General features: G+C 43.2%; 1 protein-coding gene across 1 annotated transcript in view; it reads right to left on the minus strand.

Annotated features, from left to right (window-relative positions):
- Positions 1–23,136, minus strand: part of TTC12 (tetratricopeptide repeat domain 12) — a 106,934-nt gene that overhangs the window by 82,865 nt on the left and 933 nt on the right. The window contains exons 2-6 of the mRNA XM_069742862.1: positions 22,105–22,185; positions 11,535–11,596; positions 6,853–7,016; positions 4,316–4,334; positions 2,665–2,742 (exon numbers count right to left, since the gene is read on the minus strand). Of these exons, the coding sequence (XP_069598963.1) occupies positions 2,665–2,742; positions 4,316–4,334; positions 6,853–7,016; positions 11,535–11,586 (313 nt within the window). The 5' untranslated portion in view covers positions 11,587–11,596; positions 22,105–22,185. The remainder of the gene's footprint in view (positions 1–2,664; positions 2,743–4,315; positions 4,335–6,852; positions 7,017–11,534; positions 11,597–22,104; positions 22,186–23,136) is intronic.

Raw genomic sequence — 23,136 nt, forward strand, 5'->3', positions numbered from 1 at the left:
TGTCCCTTGAGAGATCATCAAAGATTTCTGGGGAAAATTAGTTTTTTTCTTTCACTGATCATTTTTACACTGTTACTGGGGCGTCCATAAGAGCCCAAATTAAAAGGACAAACAGCCAAGGTAGTGACATTATTGAATGGCAGAGATGTTGATCTAGTCGGCTCTGCTATTCCGGCAGACACCGGTGATCATCAGGTGTTACAGGAGCATCGGCGGTGTTGATGCTTCTGTACACTACATAGCACTCATTAGTTTTTGCACAATAAAACTGAATTATGCTCCAGTCACTGGCTAAAGTAATGTTTCTGGCGGTGGCGCATGAAAGTTGAACGATGATGTGCCCATAGGAGATGTTCACCTCTTAATGAATTAGCGCATCTACTGCAGTGAACAAACCTCCAGTCTTGATGAATCGGGGCCAATATTTCGTTTTATAGAACACAATTAACCTATACTCTAAAAATATGTATAAACAATACCTATTTTATTAATTACATGAATCCATAAAACAACCACAGACATAATAACACAAACAACCGTGCTCTCTACCTAGCCCTAAGCACAGGGCCCTAAATGACCCCTACCTGCCAGCGGAGGTTGGCACCCTACACACAATCGAGATTGGCGCCCCCGCTCAACGTCGGCTAGCCTTGTTACTCCTGTTGATGCCCTACAAAAGTGTCACATTTGGGCCTCCATTTACTCAACAGGAAATGATAGGGTAAAGATAATTCAGCAGCCGATATATAGCCCATAATGATATGGGGCTACCAAAAAATTAACAGGGTGAGAGACACAGACTCACAAAGTGCAAAACAGTGCAGAAAATAAAGTGCTCGTAGTGAAAAAAGTCCTTGCTATACTGCTCCCTATAATCTTAATACCTGCCTAGCCGCGGGGGTTGGCACCCTACTGTACAGCGGAAATGGCGCCCCACTCCACGTCGGCTGACCCTGGGAATCCCTATGAGTGACTATATCAATAGGCAGGAAAAAATACATATAGCTCTTAATTTCATAGAGGTTGATATATGTGAAGACACAATATGGCAGGTATACTGATAGAATAACACATTAGCTGGAATTCAGACTAGGCCTATATACACAAGCAACAACAAAAAAAAAAGTTAGAAAGGAAATGAAGATACCTGAGCGCAAGAGGATGAAATGCGGCTCAAATAGCATGCTGTTCCTAATGCTGTAATTAAAGGCCACTATAACATGGACGAGCCACTACTGCATTAGCGGTGTACTATAGATATCAACATATATGTGAGACGCCATGTTGTCAAGGCTCAGCCCGTCCCATGTTCAGGGACTCAGTCATATTTAAAATGAATACCTCACATGTGCTCTAGCGTCTCTGATGGTGCCGGCGTACCTGACATGTGAGGTATTCAGGTACGCATTTCATCCTCTAGCGCTCAGGTATCTTCATTTCCTTTCTAACTGTTATCGGTATCTATATAAGTGTGAGCTTTTGGATGACTCCATGACACATCCATTCATCTATGCCTCCTGATGATCCGTTAGGTGAAACGCGTTGAGGCGCACTATGACATCTTCTGAACGATGAGTATCATTTCCTTGCTAACTGCTCCGTAGTTTTATTACTACATTATACGCTATCAGACTAAAGTGGTCAATCAAGCTAAGATGATTTATACATATGGGATTTCTTATGACATCTAAGTTATTTTATCTTTGATATGTGACCTCCAACTGTGTGCAATATCAAAGCATACTAGTGTATGTAGGCACATTAAGGACATTTTCCCAAATCATCTGGATATATATATATATATATATATATATTTTTTTTTTTTTTTTTGTTGCTTGTGTATATAGGCATAGTCTGAATTCCAGCTAATGTGTTATTCTATCAGTATACCTGCCATATTGTGTCTTCACATATATCAACCTCTATGAAATTAAGAGCTATATGTATTTTTTCCTGCCTATTGATATAGTCACTCATAGGGATTCCCAGGGTCAGCCGACGTGGAGTGGGGCGCCATTTCCGCTGTACAGTAGGGTGCCAAGCCCCGCGGCTAGGCAGGTATTAAGATTATAGGGAGCAGTATAGCAAGGACTTTTTTCACTATGAGCACTTTATTTTCTGCATTGTTTTGCACTTTGTGAGTCTGTGTCTCTCACCCTGTCAATTTTTTGGTAGCCCCATATCATTATGGGCTATATCGGCTGCTGAATTATCTTTACCCTATCATTTCCTGTTGAGTAAATGGAGGCCCAAATGTGACACTTTTGTAGGGCATCAACAGGAGTAACAAGGCTAGCCGACGTTGAGCGGGGGCGCCAATCTCGATTGTGTGTAGGGTGCCAACCTCCGCTGGCAGGTAGGGGTCATTTAGGGCCCTGTGCTTAGGGCTAGGTAGAGAGCACGGTTGTTTGTGTTATTATGTCTGTGGTTGTTTTATGGATTCATGTAATTAATAAAATAGGTATTGTTTATACATATTTTTAGAGTATAGGTTAATTGTGTTCTATTAATTTTTGCTGACCTATAACCAGTATTATTTATTGGCAATATTTCGTTTTAGTCATAATATTTTTTTTTCACTCAATTAGTTAAGGTTAATGCCACCTTCATCTATGGATGATGAATCAACTCATAAAATTTTAGTCTCCTTTTTTTTCTAGTTACCATTTGCGAGTGCCTTGTTCTGCTTTCTTTTTTCAGCACGTTCACAGGCGTCTTTTTCCAAAAGCGCGATGAAGCTATCTAGCAAAAAAAAAAAAGACAAAAGAACCATGATGTTATTTTATTAAAAAAAAGTTGCCGAAAGAGTCAGTGCGTATGTACCTATGTGCGTATGTGCGTATGTGGATTTTATGGATCCATGTTGTATGGATTTATAATACACACATATTTCCTGATATAATCTAATATTGTACCTCTGCGCGCGTTCAGGTATATGCAGAGGTACACAAATGGCTCTTTTAACAGAGGCATTTTATAGAGTTACACAGAGTAACTATGGGATCATAACGGTAAAAAACTCACAGAAACTTTACAGTATGTACTATCTGTGCATTTAATAATGCCCGTGTGTATTGATGGGGTATCCTGGCTCTGCTTAATTCTGCATCGGGAGGTAAAAGGAGCAGATTTCATCACATATAATTATACCTGTCAGGATGATTGCATGACCAGCGGATAACGTGCACCTGTCCTGATGTACAGATTAAAACAAGAGCAAGATACCTGACGTCTCTATGAAATATCTGTCCATGCAAACATGACGGTGATCACCAAATGAATGTTCTATAGTCGATTATGCAGTAACAGACCAACTGCCCAAATACACCACAAGGGTATATTCATATGTTGTGGATTTGCTGCATAAACTATTCACGGGGAAGTCTGCAGCGGCAGATCCACACCAAAAGTTTTCCGTTCGGACTTCATCATCATCTTTAAAGGTTTTCTTTCCAAAATTGCAAGTTATTCCCTACCAACAGATCCAAGCACCGAGAAAGGAGGCGTGGACGTGGGCATGTCCATGTCCGACCTCTTCTCGATTTATTGTCAAAGGGACTGCCGGATATTGCTCAGTGCTGTACTCTGCTTTCTCCTGCAGACCAATTGACAATGACGGGAGCGAGAGGGGGGTCTACAATTTCAAGGTTCTGAATCCCCGGTGATCAGCTGATTATCCTACAAATAGGGGATAACTTGCAATTTTGGGGAAACCACCTTAAAAAAAACACACGTCTTATGTCACTCCTAGCAGTGTTTCCATGTCAGTCTAGGTTCACACCTGTGATGATGTGACAGCTACTGGTCTGATTGTCTGTATTTGCCAGATCGGACCATTACTGGAAGAAAGCGTGCACCAAGATTGACATGGAAAAACTGTTGGGAATTTGGCTGCAAAAGTGAGAATGATGTATTTTTTTTATTTTACTAGTTTAAAAACCTTTATTTAGTCTAGGTAACCCTACTATCTGCAGTAAAGGGGCTTACAGTGGTAGTACCACACTAAAACTACAACAGAATAAATATATGCACAACAGAATTGGACATGCTACCGATGGGACTTCTGCTCTCGTGAATAGTAAAGGTCCCACCAACAATATGATGGACAGATGATACATTATAATTATAGTGAAACCCCTTAAAGTATCTAGAATGTATCTCCCAGGCATTCTTTGGGAAGAATAAGAAAAATCTGCAATACTAAAACCCATGATGTCCATGTGTGGAGCAGTTTCTGTGAAAAACAAAAAATGAAGACCGTTTTTCCAGTCCTAGATGTTCTCTGTGAGGCTTACTATCAGCCAAATGTTCTTACCTTGACTCATCTCTGACTTCTTGATTGCATAAGAGGAAGGGACCGAGAAAGAAAGATAATTCTAGTGAATGTACATATCATTGGAGGTGGTTGCAAGAATTTGTTAAATATAGGAGATGATTTCCACCTATTTCTTTACATGTTGCGGTACCCTCTTCTCGCTGTTTCTGGCTCTGACGAATTTCAGCTCTGATTATGATCATAAAGTAATCAGCACGTTATTCATGGCAATTGCTGTCTTAGGCGCCATGTAGTAATTCCCCTTAACCCTGCTGTTGTCTTCGGTCAAAAACGACCGACCTTGAACTTCAATATTCTTTAAAATATTCAAGATGCGGCTCTGAAACCCGTGGCCGACCGACCCATCCTCATTTAAGTCAATCAACCACAAGTTTCAGAACCGCATTTTGAACACCCCCAAAAATATCAAAGTTCAAAATCGGTCTCCCCAGAACGAAGACAACAGCAGGGTTTAAATAAGCAATTATATACTGCATATAATTGTAATGACACATCACCTAATGCCGTAACATTCACCTCTTTATTACTTTCCATGGAATAAGCTATCAGCGGTTATTAGAGGTTGATTGTTGCATTATATAACATTTATTGTAGAACATCTGTGGTATGGCATGATTCCACATAAAATATGAGGATGTAAGGACCCACCAGGTGCAGTGTGGGGCCCCTAGGGTAAGCTGTACAGGTCAGCTCTAGGAAAGAACCCTCCTGTCTCGAGAAAGTCAGACACGATACAGTTCTTACATCATTGGTTCAACTTTACTCTTCTTCATGTCTTGATCACTAAAATGTTGAAAACAATATTTACAGTCTCTCTGGTGTTAAACCACAGACCTCTTCTCATCCACCGCCTGAACACGGGACACTCTTGGGCCAACATCACAGATGGCTTTATTCCTCAGCCCTTACTAAAGACTCTGTCCCTGTCTCTCACACCTTATTTGCTTGTCTCTGTACTAGCAGTAAGGCCTCTCCTGATTGTGGAGGTCCACCTGCAAGCTGCTTGTGCTCTCTGCAACTGACCATAACTGCAGGAAGCTTTCCCAAAAGTAACCCTACCACATTTGCCATGCATGCTTGTGCTACTACTCAGCCACTCTCCATTAAACAACTTTACTCAAAAAGAAACTGATTCATCTAGGACTGGGCACGCCCTGGCTCCTGTCGCTAGCCTCAAGCCATGCTGTAATTCCACCTTTCCACCTTCCACCCTTCAAAAGAAACAGCCCACGGTCGAGATCAAGCAACAGCAAGTTATAAAGTAAACAGTTTCAGGGCTAACCATTCAACATTTGGTCATAATGTACAATTGGGATGTAACGTGGAGGGGCTATAAACAGAGCAACTAAGTGGGACCCATCTATTTGTAAGAGGATCTCAATCCTTTTGTAAGGAAGTAACATAAGCAAGGATTCCACGTGTTTTTTTTCCAAGTTCCTGTCAACAAAAAGACCACCATTAACAGCAGTCATTAGTAGACTGGTAGTTTACATTAGTAGCCAATTCTCCTAGAATAAAGTAGAGGATCCCCAAACAAGGAGACCTCCCAGACTGAAACCATAGATTCCTACAACAGCATTCTGGTTTCATCCATTGACAGGGCATGTAAGAGGTGTGAAGGGAGTGAAAAAGAGTTATGGGGCTTGAAAAAAGGAATGTGGCTATGTGGAATCTATCCGTAATCCTGCGATATATGAGCCGTATTGCTGTGTCCTACCGGAAGAACCTTAAGTTGAAGTGAAGGACAGCATCCAATCCAGGTGAAAAAAATGTCTCTTTATTGTGCCAAAAATGCAATTTTTGGCACAATAAAGAGAAATTATTTTCACCTGGATTGGATGCTGTCCTTCACTTCAACTCATGGTATGTACTCCTCCACTTGGGTCCAGTGGAATTAGGACGGGCATCCGCCTTTGTCAGTTGTGCTGTCAGCCGCCATTTCTCTATATTCTACCTGAAGGACCTGTCTAAAAGTGTGATAATATCTAATAGGAAACCGACCATAGACTGCCATAAAATAGCCTAAATTGAATAATGTCACAGCCGGGGGGCCTGTTAGAGGCTTCTGGGACCCAATCCAAGATCTGTAACAGAATCTCCACAATTTACCGCTACAGGTTCTCCTCCTTTGTGAAGCACTGCCTGCTTGTTAGTGCAGCCTTCCTGTTAGCGTTTCCTAATGAAGACTGCACAGCTTTTCCCCTCTCAAAATAGCTGCGGATGTATTAGCAAGTGACCAAACCTGTCCAACTACATCCTCCAATCAAAGCACACTGTACATGATAAAAATGTTTCTTAATTGGAGGAAGCTGATGGCTAGGACTGGCTACATGTGCCTCCATCAGTGACCATTTTGTGGACGGGAGAACTGTACAACCGGAGAGGAAGGTACTTACCGTATATATTAGTAAGTAACACAAACTCATATCTCCAAAATATCTGCCCCTTTAAATTCATTTAGCACTGAAAACAAAAGAAACTTTAAAAGAGAAATCAAAAAAATATGTAGTACTTACGGACGAAGCACCAGATCCATTAATGAGTGTTCTGTTTGTGTTGGTTCTGGTTCCAGCTTGGTCATCTGCATTTTTCATTAAAAAAGCAAGCTTTTCATCTGCTCTTAAGATGGACCTTTCTTGAGAAGATGCGTCTTCAGAGTTTAGACCTTGTAAAATATCAGCTTCAAAGGAGAAGTGTTTGTAAAGGAACTGAGAAGTTAGGTCATTGCCATGTACAAGACGACACAGTGTCCTTTATTAACAAATGTTAAAGATGATTCTGCAAAACTATGATGATTTAGTTGATAGAGTTGACTAAATGCTTTACCCCAAGTGCCCACTGGCTCCTTTTTGCTGAAAAGCATGCACGAAATATGCTATCACTTTCTGTCTAATAGGAATGCTACTTTAATGGAAGTCCGTGACCTATTTTAACTCTAAAACTGCTGACCGGTTTAGGAGAGAGCAGTGTAAACATACCCGGAGTGATGGCCATATCTCCTTTCCTCTGAATGACAGCTGAGTGTTCAATCAGGAGATCGCTAACACCATCAATGATAGGTGTGGTAACATAATGGAAGGTCTAAGGCTAGTTTCACACTAGCGTTTTGAGGAGCCGCAGACTTCCTCTGTGAAGCCCCGCCCTCGGCCGCTAGCTCCGCCTACTTCTGCATGCGGCCTGCGTACCTATCTTTAACATTAGGTAAGATTGACGATGTGGAGAAAAAAAAATTGCTACCAGCTGCGTCCTACGCTGGTCGCCGCATCATCAAAATGACACATGCAGAAGCATCCGCATACAGCCGCATATTAAAGATAGGTATGCAGGCCGCATGCAGAAGTAGGCGAAGCTAGCAGCCGAGGGCGGGGCTTCACGGAGGAAGTCCGCAGCCGTCCGCAGCTCCTCAAAAATAATGTGAAACCGGCCTTAAAGGGTTATTCCAAACAATTAAAGTTATCACCTATGCAAAGGATAGGAAATAACTTGAGGATTGGTGAAGGTCCGATCACGTATGCGCAGCACCCACTATATTCCAGATAGTGCACTTTAGAACCCTGTTCTACCTATTCTTTGATAGCTGATCGTTTTTGCACTTAAATGTTTCCTCGCAACATCCAAAGTTATTAGGAGAAAACTAAAAAGGTCTGATTTTGGAAAACCAGTGTTTCTCGACTGCAGTTTATTTAAAAAAAAACAAACCCAACTTTACTTATCCTACACGGGTCCAGTACTAAGTCTCTACTGCTACTACAATTGCCTGCTATTGTGTGCAGTGCTGACATCACATCGACAGCACTGCAGCTAATCAGTGAGCTCAGCAGCTCTGAGCGGCTTGTGAAGACATTAACAGATGAGGAGAAGAAGAGGAGACTCAGCGTTGGACCCAGGAGACATTAACAGATGAGGAGAAGAAGAGGAGACTCAGCGTTGGACCCAGGAGACATTAACAGATGAGGAGAAGAAGAGGAGACTCAGCGTTGGACCCAGGAGACATTAACAGATGAGGAGAAGCAGAGGAGACTCAGCGTTGGACCCAGGAGACATTAACAGATGAGGAGAAGCAGAGGAGACTCAGCGTTGGACCCAGGAGACATTAACAGATGAGGAGAAGCAGAGGAGACTCAGCGTTGGACCCAGGAGACATTAACAGATGAGGAAAAGCAGAGGAGACTCAGCGTTGGACCCAGGAGACATTAATAGATGAGGAGAAGCAGAGGAGACTCAGTGTTAGACCCAGGAGACATTAATAGATGAGGAGAAGCAGAGGAGACTCAGCATTGGACCCAGGAGACATTAATAGATGAGGAGAAGCAGAGGAGACTCAGCATTGGACCCAGGAGACATTAACAGATGAGGAGAAGCAGAGTAGACTCAGTGCTGGACCCAGGAGACATTAACAGATGAGGAGAAGCAGAGGAGACTCAGCGTTGGACCCAGGAGACATTAACAGATGAGGAAAAGCAGAGGAAACTCAGCGTTGGACCCAGGAGACATTAATAGATGAGGAGAAGAAGAGGAGACTCAGCGTTGGACCCAGGAGACATTAACAGATGAGGAGAAGCAGAGGAGACTCAGCGTTGGACCCAGGAGACATTAACAGATGAGGAGAAGCAGAGGAGACTCAGCGTTGGACCCAGGAGACATTAACAGATGAGGAAAAGCAGAGGAGACTCAGCGTTGGACCCAGGAGACATTAATAGATGAGGAGAAGCAGAGGAGACTCAGTGTTGGACCCAGGAGACATTAATAGATGAGGAGAAGCAGAGGAGACTCAGCATTGGACCCAGGAGACATTAATAGATGAGGAGAAGCAGAGGAGACTCAGCATTGGACCCAGGAGACATTAACAGATGAGGAGAAGCAGAGTAGACTCAGCGCTGGACCCAGGAGACATTAACAGATGAGGAGAAGCAGAGGAGACTCAGCGTTGGACCCAGGAGACATTAACAGATGAGGAAAAGCAGAGGAAACTCAGCGTTGGACCCAGGAGACATTAATAGATGAGGAGAAGCAGAGGAGACTCAGCGTTGGACCCAGGAGACATTAATAGATGAGGAGAAGAAGAGGAGACTCAGCGTTGGACCCAGGAGACATTAACAGATGAGGAGAAGAAGAGGAGACTCAGCGTTGGACCCAGGAGACATTAACAGATGAGGAGAAGAAGAGGAGACTCAGCGTTGGACCCAGGAGACATTAACAGATGAGGAGAAGAAGAGGAGACTCAGCGTTGGACCCAGGAGACATTAACAGATGAGGAGAAGCAGAGGAGACTCAGCGTTGGACCCAGGAGACATTAACAGATGAGGAGAAGAAGAGGAGACTCAGCGTTGGACCCAGGAGACATTAACAGATGAGGAGAAGAAGAGGAGACTCAGCGTTGGACCCAGGAGACATTAACAGATGAGGAGAAGAAGAGGAGACTCAGCGTTGGACCCAGGAGACATTAACAGATGAGGAGAAGCAGAGGAGACTCAGCGTTGGACCCAGGAGACATTAACAGATGAGGAGAAGCAGAGGAGACTCAGCGTTGGACCCAGGAGACATTAACAGATGAGGAAAAGCAGAGGAGACTCAGCGTTGGACCCAGGAGACATTAATAGATGAGGAGAAGCAGAGGAGACTCAGTGTTAGACCCAGGAGACATTAATAGATGAGGAGAAGCAGAGGAGACTCAGCATTGGACCCAGGAGACATTAATAGATGAGGAGAAGCAGAGGAGACTCAGCATTGGACCCAGGAGACATTAACAGATGAGGAGAAGCAGAGTAGACTCAGTGCTGGACCCAGGAGACATTAACAGATGAGGAGAAGCAGAGGAGACTCAGCGTTGGACCCAGGAGACATTAACAGATGAGGAAAAGCAGAGGAAACTCAGCGTTGGACCCAGGAGACATTAATAGATGAGGAGAAGAAGAGGAGACTCAGCGTTGGACCCAGGAGACATTAACAGATGAGGAGAAGCAGAGGAGACTCAGCGTTGGACCCAGGAGACATTAACAGATGAGGAGAAGCAGAGGAGACTCAGCGTTGGACCCAGGAGACATTAACAGATGAGGAAAAGCAGAGGAGACTCAGCGTTGGACCCAGGAGACATTAATAGATGAGGAGAAGCAGAGGAGACTCAGTGTTGGACCCAGGAGACATTAATAGATGAGGAGAAGCAGAGGAGACTCAGCATTGGACCCAGGAGACATTAATAGATGAGGAGAAGCAGAGGAGACTCAGCATTGGACCCAGGAGACATTAACAGATGAGGAGAAGCAGAGTAGACTCAGCGCTGGACCCAGGAGACATTAACAGATGAGGAGAAGCAGAGGAGACTCAGCGTTGGACCCAGGAGACATTAACAGATGAGGAAAAGCAGAGGAAACTCAGCGTTGGACCCAGGAGACATTAATAGATGAGGAGAAGCAGAGGAGACTCAGCGTTGGACCCAGGAGACATTAATAGATGAGGAGAAGCAGAGGAGACTCAGCGTTGGACCCAGGAGACATTAACAGATGAGGAGAAGCAGAGGAGACTCAGCGTTGGACCCAGGAGACATTAACAAATGAGGAGAAGTAGAGGAGACTCCGCATTGGACCCAGGAGACATTAATAGATGAGGAGAAGCAGAGGAGACTCAGCGTTGGACCCAGGAGACATTAACAGATGAGGAGAAGCAGAGGAGACTCAGCGTTGGACCCAGGAGACATTAACAAATGAGAAGCAGAGGAGACTCAGCGTTGGACCCACGGGACATTAACAGTTGAGGAGAAGCAAGAGAGACTTAGTGTTGGACCCGCGGTGGATGAGTTTAAAAAAAAAAACTGCAGCTATTGGACAGAGGTTTTCAAAAACTGGAAAACTACTTTAAATACATTTATTTGTGAATTCTAAAGAAAAAAAAGAGAAAGTGCGCCATAATAGAAAATGAAAACATGGTAAGTGTGTAAATAAGGATCAGGAGAAAAATGTTTTAATAAAAACTAAAGAAAAGAGCAAGAGTTAAATTTATGTATGATATGGTAATAATTATGATTATGAAGAAGATCCCTACTCAAATTATCCATGATAAAGGAAGAAGTCATGAAAGATAAATACATAAAATGACTTAATTAAGAAACATTTATTAAAAAAAAACTGAAGACAAAGGCATAAAAATGCATTAGGAAAATACCCTAAACTGTTTATATGATTAGTTAATTCATGGCACTTACATATCTCATCCACATTCATCAAGAACTTCTCTAGATTGTGGTCTTCGGACATTTTGTTGAGCCTTTGAAAGAGTAGAAAGGTCAAACATTCACACTGAAGTGCCCAGAGAATTTTGCACTTTTCTATTCTATGGTTTCCAATTTCGATCCAATTGATGCACAACAGAAAAGAATTCCAACTTTTTCCAGCCATAGTAAAATATCTACAAAGGCCTGAAAAGCTCAATTGCACCTCACTACGGCTTAGTTCACATTTATACTTTGCTTTATGCTGAGCATTTGAATCAGGGTTTACATCTAAATCCAAAAAATGTGATCGAAACAGGCCCTCCAGAGAGCACCAAAAATGGAGCCATTGAGTATTTTGGAATAGACAGCCACCGTGGACTCCGGTTGTCTCTCATTCAAGTGTTTTCCCCTTCTTTTTTTTTTTTTTAGCTGGACACAATGATGTGGTAGACTACAATTTTGTTTAAGCCTAAAGACGACCAGAACAAAGGCCAAATGGAGTGCAAATTAACTCTGTTTGTCCCATTATGCTCAGTTGAAAGTTCCATCCCAATCCCATTTTTCGAAGATGTAGATGAAAACCCAGATGCAGTGCTCAGTATTGTGCTTCCACCAGAGGCCTCACAATTGATTCCCTTTAATGGAGTTGTCCAAAACTATGACATTAATGACATGTTCTTAGGATAGCTCATCAGTATGAGATCGGTGGGAATCCAACACCTGGCATCCACATTGATCAGCCGGTAGCTAGTCCTCCAGAGCCAGAACACCACATTTCTGTATATCCTATACATGTAGTAGACATTTTGGGATAATGCGACCACAACACAATGTGCAAAGCTGTGCCAGTCCGGCTATGTATATTGGATACATGCAAAAACAGTTGACTATCGGAGAAAATAATCACCCTTCACCAATCTGATATTGATGACCTATCCCAAGTATTAATAGCAAAATATGTCGGGAGCACTACCAATAGACAAAGAAATATATATCAACTAGGGTGCTACGCAATGCATGAAAAATATAAATACCAAACAAAAAAGAAGAAAGACATTGCATAAAAAGCGTGCACACCTATATATATGAATAATACACAACTTTATTAGAAAACCAGCACATATAAAACGTAAAAACATATCCAATAAGGATCAAAAAAATATACAACACACCAACCACTTATATAATGTAATGTAAAGACCCACAACATAATACAGTTATATAATGTAAACCCAAATGAATCAAGTATACGCTGTGGGTTTAATAATCAGACCACAAACCCTGATAGCATAAGGGCGTCTGTTATGAAAGGCAATTCAGTACTACAATGGACATAGCGGTCAGAGCACATACAGTGATCTGACAATAACCCAAAATCATAGAACGAGCTCTGAGACGTGGGAACTCTGCAGACCGCAATCCCTAATCCTCTCCAAACAACACTAGAGGCAGCCGTGGATTGCGCCTAACTCTGCCTAGGCAACTCGGCACAGCCTGAGAAACTAACTAGCCTGAAGATAGAAAATAAGCCTACCTTGCCTCAGAGAAATACCCCAAAGGAAAAGGCAGCCCCCCACATATAATGACTGTGAGTTAAGATGAAAAGACAAACGTAGAGATTAAATAGATTCAGCAAAGTGAGGCCCGACTTTCTTAACAGATCCAGGATAGAAAAGGTAACTTTGCGGTCTACACAAAACCCTAAAGAAAACCACGCAAAGGGGGCAAAAAGACCCTCCGTACCGAACTAACGGCACGGAGGTACACCCTTTACGTCCCAGAGCTTCCAGCAACAAATTAGACAAGCTGGACAGAAAAAATAGCAAACAAATAGCAAAGCAGAACTTAGCTATGCAGAGCAGCAGGCCACATGAATGATCCAGGGAAAAGCAAGTCCAACACTGGAACATTGACAGGAAGCCAGGATCAAAGCATTAGGTGGAGTTAAGTAGAGAAGCACCTAACGACCTCACCAGATCACCTGAGGGAGGAAACTCAGAAGCCGCAGTACCACTTCCCTCCACCAACAGAAGCTCACAGAGAGAATCAACCGAAGTACCACTTGTGACCACAGGAGGGAGCTCTGCCACAGAATTCACAACAGTACCCCCCCTTGAGGAGGGGTCACCGAACCCTCACCAGAGCCCCCAGGCCGACCAGGATGAGCCACATGAAAGGCACGAACAAGATCGGGAGCATGGACATCAGAGGCAAAAACCCAGGAATAATCTTCCTGAGCATAACCCTTCCATTTAACCAGATACTGGAGTTTCCGTCTAGAAACACGAGAATCCAAAATCTTCTCCACAATATACTCCAATTCCCCCTCCACCAAAACCGGGGCAGGAGGATCAACAGATGGAACCATAGGTGCCACGTATCTCCGCAACAATGATCTATGGAATACGCTATGTATGGAAAAAGAATCTGGAAGGGTCAGACGAAAAGACACAGGATTAAGAACCTCAGAAATCCTATACGGACCAATGAAACGAGGTTTAAACTTAGGAGAGGAAACCTTCATAGGAATTTGACGAGAAGATAACCAAACCAGATCCCCAACACGAAGTCGGGGACCCACACGGCATCTGCGATTAGCGAAACGTTAAGCCTTCTCCTGGGACAAGGTCAAATTGTCCACTACATGAGTCCAAATCTGCTGCAACCTGTCCACCACAGTATCCACACCAGGACAGGCCGAAGACTCAACCTGTCCTGAAGAGAAACGAGGATGGAACCCAGAATTGCAGAAAAATGGCGAAACCAAGGTAGCCGAGCTGGCCCGATTATTAAGGGCGAACTCAGCCAAAGGCAAAAAGGACACCCAGTCATCCTGATCAGCAGAAACAAAGCATCTCAGATATGTTTCCAAGGTCTGATTGGTTCGTTCGGTCTGGCCATTAGTCTGAGGATGGAAAGCCGAGGAAAAAGACAAGTCAATGCCCATCCTACCACAAAAGGCTCGCCAAAACCTTGAAACAAACTGGGAACCTCTGTCAGAAACGATATTCTCTGGAATGCCATGTAAACGAACCACATGCTGGAAGAATAATGGCACCAAATCAGAGGAGGAAGGCAATTTAGACAAGGGTACCAGATGGACCATCTTAGAAAAGCGATCACAGACCACCCAAATGACTGACATATTCTGAGAAACGGGAAGATGAGAAATAAAATCCATAGAGATATGTGTCCAAGGCCTCTTCGGGACCGGCAAGGGCAAAAGCAACCCACTGGCACGAGAACAGCAGGGCTTAGCCCGAGCACAAATCCCACAGGACTGCACAAAAACACGCACATCACGCGACAGAGACGGCCACCAAAAGGATCTAGCCACCAACTCTCTGGTACCAAAGATTCCAGGATGACCAGCCAACACCGAACAATGAACCTCAGAGAACTTTATTGGTCCACCTATCAGGGACAAACAGTCTCTCCGCTGGACAACGATCAGGTTTATTAGCCTGAAATTTTTGCAGCACCCGCCGCAAATCAGGGGAGATGGCAGACACAATTACTCCTTCCTTGAGGATACCCGCCGGCTCAGACAAACCCGGAGAGTCGGGCACAAAACTCCTAGACAGAGCATCCGCCTTCACATTTTTAGAGCCCGGAAGGTACGAAATCACAAAGTCAAAACGGGCAAAAAACAGCGACCAACGAGCCTGTCTAGGATTCAACCGCTTAGCAGACTCAAGATAAGTCAATTTCTTATGATCAGTCAATACCACCACGCGATGCTTAGCTCCTTCAAGCCAATGACGCCACTCCTCGAATGCCCACTTCATGGCCAGCAACTCTCGGTTGCCCACATCATAATTTCGCTCAGCAGGCGAAAACTTCCTGGAAAAAAAAGCGCATGGTTTCATCACTGAGCAATCAGAACCTCTCTGCGACAAAACAGCCCCTGCTCCAATCTCAGAAGCATCAACCTCGACCTGGAACGGAAGAGAAACATCTGGTTGACACAACACAGGGGCAGAAGAAAAACGACGCTTCAAGTCTTGAAAAGCTTCCACAGCAGCAGAAGACCAATTGACCAAATCAGCACCCTTCTTGGTCAAATCGGTCAATGGTTTGGCAATACTAGAAAAATTGCAGATGAAGCGACGATAAAAATTAGCAAAGCCCAGGAACTTTTGCAGACTTTTCAGAGATGTCGGCTGAGTCCAATCATGGATGGCTTGGACCTTAACAGGATCCATCTCGATAGTAGAAGGGGAAAAGATGAACCCTAAAAATGAAACCTTCTGCACACCAAAGAGACACTTTGATCCCTTCACAAACAAAGAATTAGCACGCAGGACCTGAAAAACTGTTCTGACCTGCTTCACATGAGACTCCCAATCATCCGAGAAGATCAAAATGTCATCCAAGTACACAATCAGGAATTTATCCAGGTACTCTCGGAAGATGTCATGCATAAAGGACTGAAACACTGATGGAGCATTGGCAAGTCCGAATGGCATCAATAGATACTCAAAATGACCCTCGGGCGTATTAAATGCAGTTTTCCATTCATCTCCTCGCCTGATTCGCACCAGATTATACGCACCACGAAGATCTATCTTGGTGAACCAACTAGCCCCCTTAATCCGAGCAAACAAATCAGATAACAATGGCAAGGGGTACTGAAATTTAACCGTGATCTTATTAAGAAGGCGGTAATCTATACAAGGTCTCAGCGAACCATCCTTCTTGGCTACAAAAAAGAACCCTGCTCCTAATGGTGACGATGACGGGCGAATATGCCCCTTCTCCAAGGATTCCTTCACATAACTGTGCATAGCGGCGTGCTCAGGCACGGACAAATTAAACAGTCGACCCTTTGGGAATTTACCACCAGGAATCAAATTGATAGCACAATCACAATCCCTATGCGGAGGTAGGGCATCGGACTTGGGCTCATCAAATACATCCCGGTAATCAGACAAGAACTTTGGAACCTCAGAAGGGGTGGATGACGAAATTGACAGAAATGGAACATCACCATGTACACCCTGACAACCCCAGCTGGACACCGACATGGATTTCCAATCTAATACTGGATTATGGGCTTGTAGCCATGGCAACCCCAACACGACCACATCATGCAGATTATGCAACACCAGAAAGCGAATAACCTCCTGATGTGCAGGAGCCATGCACATGGTCAGCTGGGTCCAGTATTGAGGCTTATTCTTGGCCAAAGGCGTGGCATCAATTCCTCTCAATGGAATAGGACACTGCAAGGGCTCTAAGAGAAACCCACAACGCTTAGCATACTCCAAGTCCATCAAATTCAGGGCAGCGCCTGAATCCACAAATGCCATGACAGAATACGATGACAAAGAGCAGATCAAGGTAATGGACAGAAGAAATTTTGACTGTACCCTACCAATGGTGGCACACCTAGCGAACCGCTTAGTGCGCTTAGGACAATCAGAGATAGCATGAGTGGAATTACCACAGTAGAAACACAGCCCATTCAGACGTCTGTGTTCTTGCCGTTTAACTCTGGTCAAAGTCCTATCGCACTGCATTGGCTCAGGTTTAAGCTCAGGTAATACCGCCAAATGGTGCACAGATTTACGCTCACGCAAGCGTCGACCGATCTGAATGGCCAAAGACAGACTCATTCAAACCAGCAGGCATAGGAAATCCCACCATGACATCCTTAAGGGATTCAGAGAGACCCTTTCTGAACATAGCTGCCAGCGCAGATTCATTCCATTGAGTGAGCACGGACCACTTTCTAAATTTCTGACAATATACCTCTATCTCATCCTGACCCTGACAAAGAGCCAGCAATTTTTTCTCTGCCTGATCCACTGAATTAGGCTCATCGTACAGCAATCCGAGCGCCAGGAAAAACGCATCGATATTACTCAATGCAGGATCTCCTGGCGCAAGAGAAAATGCCCAGTCCTGAGGGTCGCCGCGCAAAAAAGAAATAACAATCAAAACCTGTTGAACTGGATCACCAGAGGAGCGAGGTTTCAAGGCCAGAAATAATTTACAATTATTTTTGAAACTCAGAAACTTAGTTCTATCTCCAAAAAACAAATCAGGAATAGGAATTCTTGGTTCCAACATAGCTTTCTGATCAATAGTGTCTTGAATCTTTTGTACTCTTGCCGAGACCTGATCCACAAATGAAGACAGACTTCTAATGTCCATCGCTACACCTGTGTACTGAACCACCCAAATGTCTAGGGGAAAAAAAAGGCAAAACACAGTGCAAAGAAAAAAAAATGGTCTCAGAACTTCTTTTTTCCCTCTATTGAGAATCATTAGTACTTTTGGCTTCCTGTACTGTTATGAAAGGCAATTCAGTACTACAATGGACATAGCGGTCAGAGCACATACAGTGATCTGACAATAACCCAAAATCATAGAACGAGCTCTGAGACGTGGGAACTCTGCAGACCGCAATCCCTAATCCTCTCCAAACAACACTAGAGGCAGCCGTGGATTGCGCCTAACTCTGCCTAGGCAACTCGGCACAGCCTGATAAACTAACTAGCCTGAAGATAGAAAATAAGCATACCTTGCCTCAGAGAAATACCCCAAAGGAAAAGGCAGCCCCCCAAATATAATGACTGTGAGTTAAGATGAAAAGACAAACGTAGGGATGAAATAGATTCAGCAAAGTGAGGCCCGACTTTCTTAACAGATCGAGGATAGAAAAGGTAACTTTGCGGTCTACACAAAACCCTAAAGAAAGCCACGCAAAGGGGGCAAAAAGACCCTCCGTACCGAACTAACGGCACGGAGGTACACTCTTTGCGTCCCAGAGCTTCCAGCAACAAATTAGACAAGCTGGACAGGAAAAATAGCAAACAAATAGCAAAGAAGAACTTAGCTATGCAGAGCAGCAGGCCACAGGAATGATCCAGGGAAAAGCAAGTCCAACACTGGAACATTGACAGGAAGCCAGGATCAAAGCATTAGGTGGAGTTAAGTAGAGAAGCACCTAACGACCTCACCAGATCACCTGAGGGAGGAAACTCAGAAGCCGCAGTACCACTTCTTTCCACCAACAGAAGCTCACAGAGAGAATCAGCCGAAGTACCACTTGTGACCACAGGAGGGAGCTCTGCCACAGAATTCACAACAGGCGTCCCCAGAGCTATCGTGGAACCAAGGTAGATTGAATCAGATACCTGAAATAACACGTAATGAACAAAGACCAGCAGAGGGGGATAGCCTGAAAGGCAATAAATATATGCCCCGCAGCTATAGCTAAACTATGTAAAGGCAGTAACTGAAAAGTGAGATGACCCAGAATAGTAAAGAGAATTCACCAATGCAGGAATAGCTAGGTAATAAAGCAAGAAAAAGGGGGAGAAAAAAACAGGTCTGCTCACCAGTTACATGAATGGAAGCCACAGTCATGATATGCCTATAGCTACCATAGAAATAATCCCCATGCTGGCAGGTCTGAAGAAAAGAAGTGAGAAGGTGTGGGAGAATCCCACGCGTATCGCTGCCCTTGGCAGCTCCCTGACGAAGCTGCCAAGCGCAGCGATACGTGTGGGATTCTCTCACACCTTCTCACTTATTTTCTTCAGACCTGCCAGCATGGGGATTATTTCTATGGTAGCTATAGGCATATCATGACTGTGGCTTCCATTCATGTAACTGGTGAGCAGACCTGGTTTTTTCTCCCCCTTTTTCTTGCTTTATTACCTAGCTATTCCTGCATTGGTGAATTTTCTTTACTATTCTGGGTCATCTCACTTTTCAGTTACTGCCTTTACATAGTTTAGCTATAGCTGCGGGGCATATACAGTTAGGGCCAGAAATATTTGGACAGTGACACAAGTTTTGTTATTTTAGCTGTTTACAAAAACATGTTCAGAAATACAATTATATATATAATATGGGCTGAAAGTGCACACTCCCAGCTGCAATATGATAGTTTCCACATCCAAATCGGAGAAAGGGTTTAGGAATCATAGCTCTGTAATGCATAGCGTCCTCTTTTTCAAGGGACCAAAAGTAATTGGACAATGGACTCTAAGGGCTGCAATTAACTCTGAAGGCATCTCCCTCGTTAACCTGTAATCAATGAAGTAGTTAAAAGGTCAGGGGTGGATTCCAGGTGTGTGGTTTTGCATTTGGAAGCTGTTGCTGTGAGCAGACAACATGCGGTCAAAGGAACTCTCAATTGAGGTGAAGCAGAACATCCTGAGGCTGAAAAAAAAGAAAAAAATCCATCAGAGAGATAGCAGACATGCTTGGAGTAGCAAAATCAACAGTTGGGTACATTCTGAGAAAAAAGGAATTGACTGGTGAGCTTGGGAACTCAAAAAGGCCTGGGCGTCCACGGATGACAACAGTGGTGGATGATCGCCGCATACTTAATTTGGTGAAGAAGAACCCGTTCACAACATCAACTGAAGTCCAGAACACTCTCAGTGAAGTAGGTGTATCTGTCTCTAAGTCAACAGTAAAGAGAAGACTCCATGACAGTAAATACAAAGGGTTCACATCTAGATGCAAACCATTCATCAATACCAAAAATAGACAGGCCAGAGTTAAATTTGCTGAAAAACACCTCAAGAAGCCAGCTCAGTTCTGGAAAAGTATTCTATGGACAGATGAGACAAAGATCAACCTGTACCAGAATGATGGGAAGAAAAAAGTTTGGAGAAGAAAGGGAACGGCACATGATCCAAGGCACACCACATCCTCTGTAAAACATGGTGGAGGCAACGTGATGGCATGGGCATGCATGGCTTTCAATGGCACTGGGTCACTTGTGTTTATTGATGACATAAGAGCAGACAAGAGTAGCCGGATGAATTCTGAAGTGTACCGGGATATACTTTCAGCCCAGATTCAGCCAAATGCTGCAAAGTTGATTGGACGGCGCTTCATAGTACAGATGGACAATGACCCCAAGCATACAGCCAAAGCTACCCAGGAGTTCATAAGTGCCAAAAAGTGGAACATTCTGCAATGGCCAAGTCAATCTCCAGATCTAAACCCAATTGAGCATGCATTTCACTTGCTCAAATCCAGACTTAAGACGGAAAGACCCACAAACAAGCAAGACCTGAAGACTGCGGCTGTAAAGGCCTGGCAAAGCATTAAGAAGGAGGAAACCCAGCGTTTGGTGATGTCCATGGGTTCCAGACTTAAGGCAGTGATTGCCTCCAAAGGATTTGCAACAAAATATTGAAAATAAAAATATTTTGTTTGGGTTATGTTTATTTGTCCAATTACTTTTGACCTCCTAAAATGTGGAGTGTTTGTAAAGAAATGTGTACAATTCCTACATTTTCTATCAGATATTTTTGTTCAACCCTTCAAATTAAACGTTACAATCTGCACTTGAATTCTGTTGTAGAGGTTTCATTTCAAATCCAATGTGGTGGCATGCAGTGCCCAACTCGCGAAAATTGTGTCACTGTCCAAATATTTCTGGCCCTAACTGTATTTATTGCCTTTCAGGCTATCCCCCTCTGCTGGTCTTTGTTCATTACGTGTTATTTCAGGTATCTGATTCAATCTACCTTGGTTCCACGATAGCTCTGGGGACGCCCTTATGCTATCAGGGTTTGTGGTCTGATTATTAAACCCACAGCGTATACTTGACTCATTTGGGTTTACATTATATAACTGTATTATGTTGTGGGTCTTTACATTACACTATATAAGTGGTTGGTGTGTTGTATATTTTTTTGATCCTTATTGGATATGTTTTTAATGTTTTTACGTTTTATATGTGCTGGTTTTCTAATAAAGTTGTGTATTATTCATATATATAGGTGTGCACGCTTTTTATGCAATGTCTTTCTTCTTTTTTGTTTGCTATCCCAAGTATTAATCATCATTATCCAAGTCTATTACATGTGCTTTACAGACGTGAACCGTGGTTAGGGGATTTCTTTTTTTTTTTGCTTATCTATACACTTTTATGTTACTTTTGTGTATGTTGTAAATAATTTAAACATAAAATCAGACAGGAAATAATAAATTACTGTGTAATTGACTTATCTTGCTAGAGAAGAAAAGGAATATACAGCATTTTGGGGTCATATATCTTAATCAGAGAGCCATCATATATATTTATTTTTCTTCTTCGCGTTTGTCTCGAATGATATAAAAGGCACTTTACACATATACCTCTAACACCCGTAACATGACGAACAGCTAGGATAGGTAAGTGATTTACAACTCTGTGCTATCTGATAATAATGGTTTCGCAGTGCACTTGCAAAGAGCTCCCCAATTGCTTTGGTCTTATTATGATTTGTTACTGAATTTCCAGGATGGCAATATAATGTTTTAGATGTCAAAGTCAATATGAGACTTAGAAGAAGCATGAGAGGCTCCGGACATAGAGGGGAAAACGATCATCGTCCTTGGCACATCGGTCTTAACAAATGCATTTATTTGTCTGGTTAATGTTGTAAGACTTATAGCAGAAAAAAAGTAGCAAGAGGTTTTTCATCCATCTTCACTGTCGGATCATCACGTGTGAAATGTGTTGAAAGGCTCATCGCCCAGTGACATGGCTACGGTGAAAGTGCTAAAATTGATGTATAGTATAGTCTTGTGGAATGATTACCCTGCAATCAATGGAACACCTTGAAATCACGCCAAGAATCGTCTACAAATCGACGGACACTGGTGGCATATTCCAGGAAATCTAAAAGAAAATACTTTTATGCATCTGACTCAGTTTTTCATGTTGGAGGCATATAAAGGAGCATAAAGAAATGCAAACCAAAAAATGTATATATTTGAGGGGGAATAGTCTATTTTCTGGATTAGAAAACGCCAAAATTTTGGTGCATTCTGTATTTGTGCTACAGTTTAGATCTTTTTTTACTTTCTCATCATTTTTAATAAAGTGGTTTAGCTTAATTAAAGTCCATCAGTCGGACGAGTTAACTATTATACAGTCATGGCCGAAAGTGTTGAAATTGTACCAGAAAATAAAGTATTTCTCCCAGAAAATTATTGCAACTACACATGTTTTTATTATACACATGTTTATTTCCTTTGTGAAAAAATGGCAAAATTGAGAGAATTTTACACTAAACCCCAAAGATGGGCTGGACAAAATGAAGTCCTAAGTAGTGATGAGGAAATTTGCTCAAATAACATCTTATCCGATCATGCTCGAGTGTTATCCTATCATCTTGGAGTGCTTGTATGTTTTTTTCGAGTCCCCGTGACTGCATGATTTGCGGCTGTTAGACAGCCTGAACAAATGTGGGGATTGCCGGTTTGTTAGAGAATCCCCACGTGTTGTAACTGTCTAACAGCTCCTCCTTCTTGCTTCGTGAGGATTACACGTTCCTACATCATTCACACAGTGTCCCCAGCATAGCGCTCCTATGCGGGCGTACATCTCTGCCCTGATAAGGGCAGAGCAAAGTATTGCAGTGCACAGGGCTCTGTGTCAGGGCAGAGAACTACGCCTGGCAAGGAGTGCGGTATGCCGGGGAGACTGTGTGGATGACGTAGGGATGAAAGAAGAAGGACGGCATCGCAATAAGAAGGGAGGTGCCAGACCAAGACCAGTGTGTCAAACAGAAATCAGTCCCAGGAGCGCTGAAGGAACCTCAGACAACATATGTAGTTTACCACAACG

This window comes from Ranitomeya imitator, chromosome 10 (assembly GCF_032444005.1).
Source record: "Ranitomeya imitator isolate aRanImi1 chromosome 10, aRanImi1.pri, whole genome shotgun sequence".
Classification (NCBI taxonomy): Eukaryota; Metazoa; Chordata; class Amphibia; order Anura; family Dendrobatidae; genus Ranitomeya; species Ranitomeya imitator.